The 13,927-nt window shown below is 45.2% G+C and overlaps 1 protein-coding gene across 3 annotated transcripts in view; it reads right to left on the reverse strand.

Moving 5' to 3' along the window:
- supv3l1 (SUV3-like helicase) overlaps positions 1-13,927 on the reverse strand; it is a 67,934-nt gene that overhangs the window by 26,599 nt on the left and 27,408 nt on the right. For all 3 annotated transcript variants that reach the window (XM_078223659.1, XM_078223658.1, XM_078223657.1), the window contains exons 7-8: positions 1,909-2,002; positions 1,321-1,540 (exon numbers count right to left, since the gene is read on the reverse strand). In XM_078223659.1, the coding sequence (XP_078079785.1) occupies positions 1,321-1,540; positions 1,909-2,002 (314 nt within the window). The remainder of the gene's footprint in view (positions 1-1,320; positions 1,541-1,908; positions 2,003-13,927) is intronic.

Genomic DNA, 13,927 nt, shown 5'->3' on the forward strand with positions numbered 1-13,927 from the left:
AGATTATCTATATCCCTTTGCAGACTTTCAGTGTCCTCTGCACACTTTGCTCTTCCACCCATCTTAGTGTCATCTGCGAATTTTGACACACTACACTTGGTCTCCAACTCCAAATCATCTCTGTAAATCGTAAACAATTGCGGTCCCAACACTGATCCCTGAGGCACACCACTAGTCACTGATCGCCAACCAGAGAAACACCCATTTACCCCACTCTTTGCTTTGTTAGTTAACCAATCCTCTATCCATGCTAATACATTACCCGTAACACTGTGCACCTTTATCTTATGTAGCAGTCTTTGGTGAGGCACCTTGTCAAATGCCTTCTGGAAATCCAGATACACCACATCCACAGGTTCCCCATTGTCCACTGCGCATGTAATGTTCTCAAACATCTTTGCTCCTGTACTCAAAACTCTGCTACAATAATGGCCAACATGCCATTTGCCTTCTTGTTTGCTGTACCGACATGTTAGCTTTCAGTGACTCATGAACAAGGACACCCCTCCCTCCCTGATGTCCCACAATGTCTGCAATTCAGACTCCAACTCAACAATTCAGAGCCAAATTTTGTCAAGCTGTAGACAGTTACTGCAGATTCTGGTTGTCTGGACTGCACTACATTCCACAGATTACCACATACTACAGTCATGGCACACCACCATATACTAATCAATTAGACAGTTACTAAAATCAATACAGCTGGAGCAACAGAAAGTTACACTCTCCTAGCTTGGAGACAAAGGGAGACTCAACTGCTGCCAGTGGTTGAAATAAAGATAGAAAAAGGAGCATCTTTTTTCCATTCAGCACCAAATTCCCACATGTAACATCCCTAAATCCAAAACGTTAGTTTTCTTTTCATTTGTTCTTGATCTACATGCCAAACTGACTGAGCAATATGTAATGCCCATCTTTGTTACCTCAAGGGCATGTAATCTGAGACTGGAGTCACATGCACAAAGGAACCTATTAGATTTTTTTGGTGGTCTGGTAGATTTAGTGAACTCAATTGCCCAATTTACCATGATGAAATTTGAATTTGTTCCCAAAGTTATTAATTCAGGTTCTTAGTCACTCATTCTAATGTGCCTTACAGACTTGTCCTCCTCCCTGAAGCTTGTGCTAATATCATTGCATTACTTCTTTCACTCAAAAGGCTCTCAACATTATGGAATTCCTCAGTTTTCCCTTCCTCCTGCAATCTAGACAATGGTAAGACTCAGTGACACCTGCCTACTTCCTTGTCTCTCCTCTATTCACTGTGGTCCCCTGCACAGCCGGCCTTGGCTCGCATCCTGCTTTCTAAGTAATGATCACCTCGATAGGTTCGACAGTTCTGCTCAGGATCTCTTGGAGTACTGGAAGGTCATCGCGATGCATTGTAGTGACTTCCCCTTCCTTAAAGGCTGAGCTGAACCTGCCAGCTCTCCCGGCAATCTGCAGAGCCTGTGAAGTGGTTATCCTGTCCATCTCCTTCTCGCCCTTCTCATTTATACTGGGTTTCACCAGAGAATTGAAAATGATGCGTTTTATGCTCCTAAATAAAACAGAGAGAATGTTGTGCTAACAGATTATTAGATGGAAAAGTGAGGTTCCTCCCTGCCCAGTGATCCACAGTGGAAGCAGCTTCATATTACAGGACACCCTCTGGTAAAGGTGACAATGAGAATGAATGAACAGGTAAAGCTTCTGCTCCTTTCTGGACTTCATGTGCCGCTCAGCCAGTGGACTCAGTTCAACTGGCTACAGATGCTCACTCAAAGAATGACCCAATGAGGTGTGTTTCGATCAGCATTTATCTGAATGGGAGGAGATAACAACCATGAAAATAAGCTGTGAACTGTACTTCAGCATGAGTCACTGGGCAGAGGGGAAAGAACAGAATAAAGACTGTGGTATACTCACAGATTCAAACCCATCCCAATGGCATCAGTAGCGACCATGATTTTACAGGAATCTTCAGGATCATTGAATTTCTTTGCTTGAGCCAACTTTGTTCCTAAGGTCAAGGACACAGACATCTTCAGTAAATTGGACCATGTTAGTGAGGACACCCAATGTAACTACCCAAACACCCAGTGGCCAATATCACTTCGGGGGTCTTGTTTGTGGTTTGGTGATTCCAGCTGTGTCAGTATTCCGGCAGAATCGGGCGGCCCAGTGGTTAGCACTGCTGCCTCACAGCGCCAGGGACCTGGGTTGAATTCTGGCCTTGGGTGACTGTCTGTGTGGAGTTTGCATGTTCTCCCCGTGTCTGCTTGGGTTTCCTCCGGGTGCCCCAGCTTCCTAACACACTCCAAAGATGTGTACGTTAGGGGGGACTAGCTGTGTAAATACATGGGGTTATGAGGATAGGGCCTGGGTAAGATGCTCTGACAGAGTTGGTGCAGACTCGATGGACTGAATAGCCTCCTTCTGCACTATCGGGATTCTATGATGATGAAACTCAGTAAGAGTTTTAACAACACCAGGTTAAGGTCCAACAGATTTATTTGGTAGCAAATGCCATTAGCTTTCAGAGCGCTGCTCCTTCGTCAGATGGAGTGGAAATCTGCTCTCAAACAGGGTATACACAGACACACAGAGTCTGAGATCCACACTCAAGTGCATCGTGCCACCACATGTACATATCAACCTCTCTCTCGAGCAGCACCGACTCATGCCAAAATGGACAATTTCGCATTTGTTTCCTTTACTTTGCTTAGAGTCACAGAGGTTTACAGTATGGAAACAGGCCCTTCAGCCCAACTTGTCCATGCCACCCAGTTTTTGCCACTAAGCTAATCCCAATTGCCTGCATTTAGAACATAGAACAGTACAGCACAGAACAGGCCCTTCGGCCCACGATGTTGTGCCGAGCTTTATCTGAAACCAAGATCAAGCTATCCCACTCCCTATCATCCTGGTGTGCTCCATGTGCCTATCCAATAACCGCTTAAATGTTCCTAAAGTGTCTGACGCCACTATCACTGCAGGCAGTCCATTCCACACCCCAACCACTCTCTGCGTAAAGAACCTACCTCTGATATCCTTCCTATATCTCCCACCATGAACCCTATAGTTATGCCCCCTTGTAATAGCTCCATCCACCCGAGGAAATAGTCTTTGAACGTTCACTCTATCTATCCCCTTCATCATTTTATAAACCTCTATTAAGTCTCCCCTCAGCCTCCTCCGCTCCAGAGAGAACAGCCCTAGCTCCCTCAACCTTTCCTCATAAGACCTACCCTCCAAACCAGGCAGCATCCTGGTAAATCTCCTCTGCACTCTTTCCAGCGCTTCCACATCTTTCTTATAGTGAGGTGACCAGAACTGCACACAATATTCCAAATGTGGTCTCACCAAGGTCCTATACAGTTGCAGCATAACCCCACAGCTCTTAAACTCCAACCCCCTGTTAATAAAAGCTAACACAGTATAGGCCTTCTTCACAGCTCTATCCACTTGAGTGGCAACCTTCAGAGATCTGTGGATATGGACCCCAAGATCTCTCTATTCCTCCACAGTCTTCAGAACCCTACCTTTGACCCTGTAATCCACATTTAAATTTGTCCTACCAAAATGAATCACCTCACATTTATCAGGGTTAAACTCCATTTGCCATTTTTCAGCCCAGCTTTGCATCCTATCTATGTCTCTTTGCAGCCTACAACAGCCCTCCAACTCATCCACTACTCCACCAATCTTGGTGTCATCAGCAAATTTACTGATCCACTCTTCAGCCCCCTCCTCTAAGTCATTAATAAAAATCACAAATAGCAGAGGACCAAGCACTGATCCCTGTGGTACTCCGCTAGCAACCTGCCTCCAGTCTGAAAATTTTCCATCCACCACCACCCTCTGTCTTCGATCAGATAGCCACTTACCTATCCAATCGGCCAACTTTCCCTCGATCCCACACCTCCTTACTTTCATCATAAGCCGACCATGGGGGACCTTATCGAACGCCTGACTAAAATCCATGTATATGACATCAACTGCCCTACCTTCATCAACACACTTAGTAGCCTCCTCAAAAAATTCTATCAAATTTGTGAGGCACGACTTGCCCTTCACGAATCTGTGCTGACTATCCCGGATTAATCCGCATCTTTCTAAATGGTCGTAAATCCCATCCCTGAGGACCTTTTCCATCAACTTACCAACCACCGAAGTAAGACTAACCAGCCTATAATTACCAGGGTCATTTTTATTCCCTTTGTTAAACAGAGGAACAACATTCCCAACTCTCCAGTCCTCTGGCACCATCCCTGTGGACAGTGAGGACCCAAAGATCAAAGCCAAAGGTTCTGCAATCCCATCCGTTGCCTCCCAAAGAATCCTAGGATATATTTCATCAGGCCCAGGGGACTTATCGACCTTCAGTTTATTTAAAACTGCTAGTACATCCTCCCTCTGAACCTCTACTTCCTCCAGCCTATTAGCCTGTAACACCCTCTCTTCTTCAAAAACATGGCCGCTCTCCTTGGTGAACACTGAAGAAAAGTATTCATTCATCACCTCTCCTATCTCTACTGACTCCATACACAAGTTCCCACTACTGTCCTTGACCGGCCCTAACCTCACCCTGGTCATTCTTTTATTCCTCACATAAGAGTAAAAAGCCTTGGGGTTTTCCTTGATCCGACCCACCAAGGACTTCTCATGCCCCCTCCTAGCTCTCCTAAGCCCCTTTTTCAGCTCATTCCTTGCTAACTTGTAACCCTCAATCGAGCCATCTGAACCTTGTTTCCTCATCCCTACATAAGCTTCCCTCTTCCTTTTTACAAGACATTCCACCTCTTTTGTGAACCATGGTTCCCTCACTCGGCCATTTCCTCCCTGCCTGACAGGGACATACCTATCAAGGACACACAGTATTTGTTCCTTGAAAAAGTTCCACTTTTCATTAGTGCCTTTCCCTGACAGTTTCTGTTCCCATCTTATGCCCCCTAATTCTTGCCTAATCACATCATAATTACCTCTCCCCCAATTATAAACCTTGCCCTGCCGTACGGCCCTATCCCTCGCCATTGCAATAACAAAAGTTACAGAGGGACATAAATAGGATGCAAGACTGGGCGGACAAGTGGCAGATGGACTTCAACCCAGATAAATGCGTCGTGGTTCATTTTGGTAGGTCAAATGGGATGAAAGAGTACAATATAAAGGGAAAGACTCTTAGTACTGTAGAGGATCAGAAGGACCTTGGGGTCCGGGTCCATAGGACTCTAAAATCGGCCCCGCAGGTGGAGGAGGTGGTTAAGAAGGCGTATGGTGTGCTGGCCTTTATCAATCGAGGGATTGAGTTTAGGAGTCCGGGGATAATGATGCAGCTATACAAGACCCTCGTCAGACCCCACTTGGGAGTACTGTGCTCAGTTCTGGTCGCCTCACTATAGGAAGGATGTGGAAAAGATTGAAAGGGTGCAGAGGAGATTTACAAGGATGTTGCCTGGATTGAGTGGTATGCCTTATGAGGATAGGCTGAGGGAGCTTGGTCTTTTCTCCTTGGAGAGACGAAGGATGAGAGGAGACCTAATAGAGGTGTATAAGATGTTGAGAGGCATAGATCGGGTGGACTCTCAGAGGCTTTTTCCCAGGGTGGAAATGGCTGCTACGAGAGGACACAGGTTTAGGGTGCTGGGGGGTGGGTTCAGGGGAGATGTTAGGAGTAAGTTTTTCACACAGAGGGTGGTAGGCGAGTGGAATCGGCTGCCGTCAGTGGTGGTGGAGGCGAACTCAATAGGGTCTTTTAAGAGACTCCTGGATGAGTACATGGAGCTTAATAGGATGGAGGGTTATAGGTAGGTCTAGAAGGTAGGGATGTGTTCGGCACAACTTGTGGGCTGAAGGGCCTGTTTGTGCTGTAGTTTTTCTATGTTTCTATGTAACAAAAGACACCGAATTGTGGTCGCTATCTCCAAAGTGCTCTTCCACAACCAAATCTAACACTTGGCCCGGTTCATTTCCCAGTACCAAATCCAATGTGCCCCCACCTCTTGTCGGCCTATCCACATATTGTGTCAGGAAACCCTCCTGCACACACTGCACAAAAACTGCCCCATCCGAACTATTCGACCTACAACGGTTCCAATCAATATTTGGAAAGTTAAAGTCCCCCATGACAACTACCCTGTGACCTCCACACCTATCCATAATCTGCTTCGCAATTTCTTCCTCCACATCTGTATTACTATTTGGGGGCCTATAGTAGACTCCTAACAACACGCCCCCTCCTTTCCTATTTCTAACTTCAGCCCATATTACCTCAGTAGGCAGATCCCCCTCGAAGTACCTTTCTGCAGCCGTTAAACTATCTTTGATTAACAATGCTACTCCTCCACCTCTTTTACCAACTTCCCTACACTTACTGAAACATCTATACCCCGGAACGTCCAACAACCATTCCTCTCCCTGTTCTACCCATGTCTCCGTAATGGCCACAACATCGTAGTCCCAAGTACCAATCCACGCCCCAAATTCATCTACCTTGTTCCGGGTGCTCCTTGCATTGAAGTAGACACACTTCAACCCACCTTCCTGTCTACTGGTAGCCACCCTTGACCTTGATACCTTCCCCAATACCTCACTACCCTCAACACTGACTTCCGGACTACAACTCCTTTTCCCACCCCCCTGACAAATTAGTTTAAACCCCCCTGAAGAGCCGTAGCAAATTTCCCTCCCAGGAATTTGGCCCATATCACTCGATACCCATCTTACCCATGTAACTGTCTAAATGTTTTTTAAAAGACAAAGCTGTACCCGCATCTACTACTACCTCTGGCAGCTTGTTCCAGACACTCACTACGCTTTGTGAGAAAAAATTGCCCCTCTGGACCCTTTTGTATCTCTCCCCTCTCACCTTAAACCTATACTCTCTAGTTTTAGACTCCCCTACCTTTGGGAAAAGATATTGACTTTCTAGCTGATCTATGCCCCTCATTATTTTATAGACCGCGATAAGATCACCCCTCAGCCTCCTACGCTCGAGGGAATAAAGTCCCAGTCTATCCAGCCTCTCCTTATAACTCAAACCATCAAGTCCCGGTAGCATCCTAGTAAAGCTCTTCTGCACTCTTTCTAGTTTAATAATATCCTTTCCATAAAATGGCGACCAGAACTGTACACAGTATTCCAAGTGTGATCTTACCAATGTCTTGTACACTGCAACAAAACGTTCCAACTCCTGTATTCAATGTTCTGACCAATGAAACCAAGCATGCTGAATGCCTTCTTCACCATTCTGTCCACCTGTGACTCCACTTTCAAGGAGCTATGAACCCCTCAATCTCTTTGTTCTGTAACTCTCCCCAACGCCTTACTATTAACTGAGTAAGTCCTGCCCTGGTTCAATCTACCAAAATGCATCACCTCGAATTTATCTAAATTAAACTCCATCTGCCATTTGTCAGCCCACTGGCCCAACTGATCAAGATCCCCTTGCATTCCTAGATAACCTTCTTCACTGTCCACTATGCCACCAATCTTGGTGTCATCTGCAAACTTATTAACCATGCCTCCTATATTCTCATCCAAATCATTAATATAAATGACAAATAACAGTGGGCCGAGCACTGATCCCTGAGGCACACCGCTGGTCACAGGCCTCCAGTTTGAAAAACAGCCCTCTACAACCACCCTCTGGCTTCTGTCAAGAAGCCAATTTTGTATCCATTTAGATACCTCACCCTGGATCCAATGAGATTTAACCTTATGCAACAATCTACCATGCGGTACCTTGTCAAAGGCCTTGCTAAAGTCTATGTAGACAACATAACTGCGCTGCCCTCATCTACCCTTTTTGGTTACCCCTTCAAAAAACTCAATTAAATTTGTGAGACATGATTTTCCACTCACAAAGCCATGCTGCCTGTCCCTAATCAGTCCTTGCCTCTTGAAATGCCTGTAGATCCTGTATCTCAAAATACCTTCCAACACCTTATCCACCACAGATGCGAGGCTCACTGGCCTGTAGTTCCCAGGCTTTTCCCTGCAGCCTTTTTTAAACAAAGGCACAACATTTACAACCCTCCAATCTTCAGGCACCTCACCTGTGACTATCGATGATTCAAATATCTCTGCTAGGGGACCCGCAATTTCCTCCCTAGCCTCCCACAATGTCCTGGAATACACTTCATCAGGTCCCGGGGATTTATCTACCTTGATGGGCTTTAAGACTTCCAGCACCTTCTTTTCTGTAACATGTACACTCCTCAAGACATCACTATTTATGTCCCCAAGTTCCCTAACATTCATGTTTTCTCGCAACAGTAAATACTGATGAGAAATATTCAGTTGAGATCTCACCCATCTCTTGTGGATCCACACATAGATGACCTTGTTAATCCTTAAGAGGCCCTACTTCAACCCTAGTTACTCTTTTGCCCTTTATGTATTTGTAGAATCTCTTTGGATTCTCCTTTGCCTTATCTGCCAAAGCAATCTCGTGTCCCCTTTTTGCCTTCCTGATTTTTCTCTTAACTTTACTCCTACACCCCCTATACTCTTCAAGGGATTCACTTGATCCCAGCTGCTATGCATGTCATGTGCCTCCTTCTTCTTGACCAGGGCCTCAATAACCCGAGTCATCCAGGGTTCCCTCCTTCTACCAGCCTTGCCCTTCACTCCAAGAGGAATGTGCTTACCCTGAACACACTTTTGAAAGCCTCCCACTTACCAGACATCCTTTTGCCCTCCCACAGCCTCCCACTCATTGACTCTGTCTACACTTCCCGCTGCCTCAGCAAATCAGCCACCCTGGACATTCTCTCTTCCACCTTCTTCCTTTGGGAAAAAGATGCAAAAGTCTGAGGTCACCTACCAACCGACTCAAGAACAGCTTCTTCCCTGCTGCTGTCAGACTTTTGAATGGACGTACCTTGCATTAAGTTGATCTTTCTCTATACCCTAGCTATGACTGTAACACTACATTCTGCACTCTCTCCTTTCCTTCTCTATGAACGGTATGTTTTGTTTGTATAGTGCACAAGAAACAATACTTTTCACTGTATGTTAATACGTGTGACAATAATAAATCAAATCAAAATCAAACAGACTCCCCCAATTAACTTTTGAAAGTTCCTGCCTGATATCATCAAAATTGGCCTTGCCCCAATTTAGAATTTTAACTTCTGGGCCAGACCTATCATTCTCCATAGCCATCTTAAAACTAATAGAATTATGGTCACTGGTCCCAAAGTGATCCCTCACTAACACTTCTGTCACCTGCCCTTCCTTATTTCTCTAGAGGAGGTCAGGTTTTGTCCCTCTCTAGTTGGGCCATCCACATATTGAATGAGAAATTCCTCCAGAATACACTCAACAAATTTCTCTCCATCCAACCCTCTAATACTATGGCTGTCCCAATCAATGTTGGGAAAGTTAAAATTACCACCCTATTTTTCTTGGAGCTGTCTGTAATCTCCGTACATATCCTCAATTTCTCGCTATTTGGGGGCCTATAGTATAACCCTATCAAAATGATTTCCCCCTTCTTATTTCTCAGTTCTACCCATATAGACTCAGTGGCCGAACCCTCTGATATATCCCCTCTCAGTACTGCCGTGATGTTTTCCCTAATCAAAAGTGCAACTCCCCCTCCTCTCCTACCTCCTGTTCTATCTTTCCTACAACATCTATACCCTGGAACATTGAGCTGCCAGTCCTGTCCCTCCCTTCGCCATGTTTCAGTAATGAATGGCGGAGCAGGCTCGAAGGGCCAAATGGCCTCCTCCTGTTCCTATCTTTTATGTTTCTATCCTCTTACATTCATCTCTCTTACCAATGCAGAGTACTATTCAAATATTATGAGCTTCAGCTTTCTCCATGAACTCATCATTGTCAGTCATGGGCAGCCCCCTCACCTCTAGGTTGAGAGTTCAGGGCTTGCACACCAAAATCCAGGCTCACACTCCAGCGCAGGGAGTGCTGTACTGTCAGAGGTACAAGATATTAAACCAAGTCTGCTCTCTGGGGTGGACATTAAAAATCCCTTGGCACAATATTATGCCCCAGGCCCTGACCAATGTTTATCCCTCATCCAATATCACTAAGATTTGATCACATTATTGTTTGTGGGCCCTTCTTGAGCACAAATTGGTTGCCACATTTCTATACGACAAGGTCGACACAATACTTCATTGACTGTAAAGCACTTTGGGATGAAGTTGGAAAAGGTGCTATGTGAATGTAATTTGAATTCTGTTCTCACTTCACCACGCATCCCCGCCCCTGTGCCCAGTCATGTCTTTCCCCACTATTGACTCACGCCTGAGAAAAGTGCATTTCTTGCACTGTGACCTGAGAAGCTGCTTCTGCATATGACTCATGGCTATGTGCTTTAAATAACTCAATGCAAATATGAAAAACAATGTAAGCACGGAGTCCTGCAGTCACACCTTATTGTCACCAATTCCTTCCCTCCCAGTGTTTCTCATCCCCAACAGGCAACCTGCCCTCCTCCCTCAATCAAACTCCCATTCCAATTGTTCAGCCTCACACTCCGAGCACACAATTCATTTTGCATACTCCCACCCAATACAGAGACCTGAGCAACAGCCCAGTTATTTCCACATCCAAACAGCACCCTGCTCTCTTCACATTGGTATGGCTTGGTATGACTCCTGCTCTGCCCAAGACCGCAAGGAACTACAAACGGTCGTGAATGTAGCCCAATCCATCAGGCAAACCAGCCTCCCATCCATTGACACTGTCTACACTTCCCGCTGCCTCGGCAAAGCAGCCAACATAATTAAGGACCCCATGCACCGTAGACATTCTCTCTTCCACCTTCTTCCTTCGGGAAAAAGAAACAAAACTCTGAGGTCACGTACCAACCGACTCAAGAACAGCTTCTTCCCTGCTGCTGTCAGACTTTTGAATGGACTTGCCTTGCATTAAGTTTATCTTTCTCTACACCCTAGCTATGACTGTAACACTGCATTCTGCACTCTCTCATTTCCTTCTTTATGAACGGTATGTTTTGTCTGTATAGCGCGCAAGAAACAATACTTTTCACTGTATGTTAATACATGTGACAATAATAAATCAAATCAAACATTCCGCCAAAGACAGCCTCGTCCTCACAATCTGAGGTGATCCTCTCTACTAATACCCAGCACCCTGAGTCCCTCTAATTTCTATACTACCCACCTCCTACCTACCTGCTACCTGAAACATTCTTTCCTACCATCTGCCTGTGGATTCTGGACTTTAAAAAAAGTATTTAAAATTATTATATAGTTCAATAAGCATATAATAAGAACTAAGCCAATGCTTTTATTAATGAAAATATGACACAAGATGAAACTGAGAGGCTTAGCAATATTTCCAGAACACCTGATGATATAGAATCGATTTCAGTTCAATGAATGCAAATCAAAGAGTCTGAAAAATTGTCCATTACACAGAATAAAACTGTGTTCTCTGACTCTCTATCAGTATCAAAGCTACAATCTGGTGCACTGTAAATACTATAACACACAGAACAAAGTACAAACAGTACAGCACAGGAACAGGCCCTTCGGCCCTCCAAACCTGTGCCAATGAGGCCCTAACTAAACTAAAAAAACCTTCTGCCCTTACTCAGTTCGTTTCCCTCTATTCCCTCCCTATTCATGTACCCACCCAGATGCCTCTTAAAAGTTGCTAATGTGCCTGCTTTCAACACCTCCTCTGGCAGCGCGTTCCAGGCACCCACCACACTCTGTGAAAAACCTCCCCCCGCACATCGCCCGTATACATGTGTATAACATTTGAGCTACACTTTATTCCCACTCAATAAATCTGTTCTTTCCCCACCTGATTGGGCTGTTTTTCTGACTCCAACCATTCCATTTTCTAAGAGCTGCAGTGGAACCAGGTAACCAAGTTAGAAAGCATCATAATAGGTTTTACACTGGATATACGGCACAGGAACAGGCCATCCAGCCCGACCAGCCGGTGTTGATGCTCCACTCAAGCCCCTTCCATTCTTTCCAAATACAAATCTATTATCGCAGCCCTTTATTCCCGACTCCCTCACATGCTTGTCTAGCTTCTTTTCCAAAAGGAAACGTCCACTCTATCAAATCTTTCATCATGTTGTGGGAAGCCACTGTTTATTTTACTTTTTTTAGGTCTAACATTTGTATAACATATTCTACAATATAGTATTAACATTTTCACATGGGAGAAACCCTATTGAAACTTCAGGATTCACATGGTTTAGACCCTGCTGAATTGTTCTGGATCATGTTACAATGTTGCTGCTCGTCAGTTAACCTTAGCAGACCCTTAACTCGTGCACATTGCACGGTCAGAGGTCAGAGTGAGAGAGACAGACAGATAAGTGGCAAGTAACATTCATGCCACACAAGTGCCAGGCAAAGACCATCTCCAACAAGAGAGAATTTAACCATTGCCCCTTGACATTCAATGGCATTGCCATCACTGAATGCCCCATCATCAACATCCTGGGGCTAACCAATGAGCAGAAACTGAACCGGACCAGCCATATAAATACTGTGGCTTCCAGAGCAGGTCAGAGGCTGGGAATTCTACAGCAAGTAACTCACCTCCTGACTCCCCAAAACCTGTCCATCATACAAGGCACAAGTCAGGAGTGTAATGGAATATTCTCCACTTGCCTGAATGAGTGCAGCTCCAACAACACTCAAGAAGCTTAACACCATCCAGGACAAAGTAGCCCGCTTGATTGGCACCTCGTCCACAAACATCCAATCCCCCTATCACCTACGAACAGTGGCAGCAGTGTGTATCATCTACAAGATGCACTGCAGGAACTCACCAAGGTTCTTTAGGCAATGCCTTCCAAACTCATTGCTATCTAGAAGGACAAGAGCATCAGATACCTTGGAACACCAGCACCTGGAGGCTCCTTCCTGACTTGGAAATATATCGCCGTTCCTTCACTGTCACTGGGTCAAAATCCTGGAACTCCCTCCCTAACAGCACTGTGGGTGTACCTACACCACAGAGACTGCAGCAATTCAAGAAGGCAGCTGACCATCACCTTCTCAGGGGCAACTAGGGAGGGCAATAAATGCTGGGTCTAGTCAGCAATGTCCACATTCAATAAATGGGTGCCATTCTAGTCATCCACGCTGAGCAGCCAGAGCAAATCCTAACCTTGGCACCAGTTGGACCAAATAGCCTTTACTGTGTTGTATGACTATGAAAGACTGGCAATAATACATCCCTCTCTGACTGAAAATGATTCACTGAGCTAGTATCTACTGTTTTACGTCGCAGGGAGTTTCCCACTTTCACCACCCTGAGTGTGACTAGGCTATAGTGCCAACTATAAAACAATTAGTGAGTGTTGTGAAGGTGCTGGGAGGAGGATACAGCTACATAACCCTATGTTTAAGCCTCAGATTTTTTGCGTGCTCTTTTCCCCAACAATTTTGCACTCTGGTCTAAAAGTTACACGTGCACTGGGATTGGATGAAAAAATGTTTTTGCGATCGTCCCAGTTGGTGAAGAAGTTTCACAGGGTCGGGGTCGATCCTGAGCAAAACAAAGAAAACAAACGTCACTCCCCACTTTTGGACATTTCAAATTCAGCAAGTTCCCAGACAACTTCAATCAGAAGCATTTGTTTGTTTTTTAAAAACTTACACAACTGTTTAATGACTGAAAATATATGAGCAGTTCAATAGGACCGTTGTATGTGGTCAGCTCACTTGTACAGCACATATAAAAGGATGAAAAGGTTGCCACAGGGTGGGTTAATTAACCAGTTAGTCGAGCTTCATTAGATAGGTGCTGCTTGCTTACAGTCCAGGATGGGAGAGGGGAAATCTCCCAAATGCCCCTGTAATGTCACCTTGTAATCATGTGACACACGACACAGAGATCACAGAATTTCACAGTGCAGAAGAGGCCCTTCAGCCCATCGAGTCCTCACCGACACAAGAGAAACACCTGACCTCCCACC

Source organism: Mustelus asterias, chromosome 11 (genome assembly GCF_964213995.1).
Source record: "Mustelus asterias chromosome 11, sMusAst1.hap1.1, whole genome shotgun sequence".
NCBI classification, from domain to species: domain Eukaryota; kingdom Metazoa; phylum Chordata; class Chondrichthyes; order Carcharhiniformes; family Triakidae; genus Mustelus; species Mustelus asterias.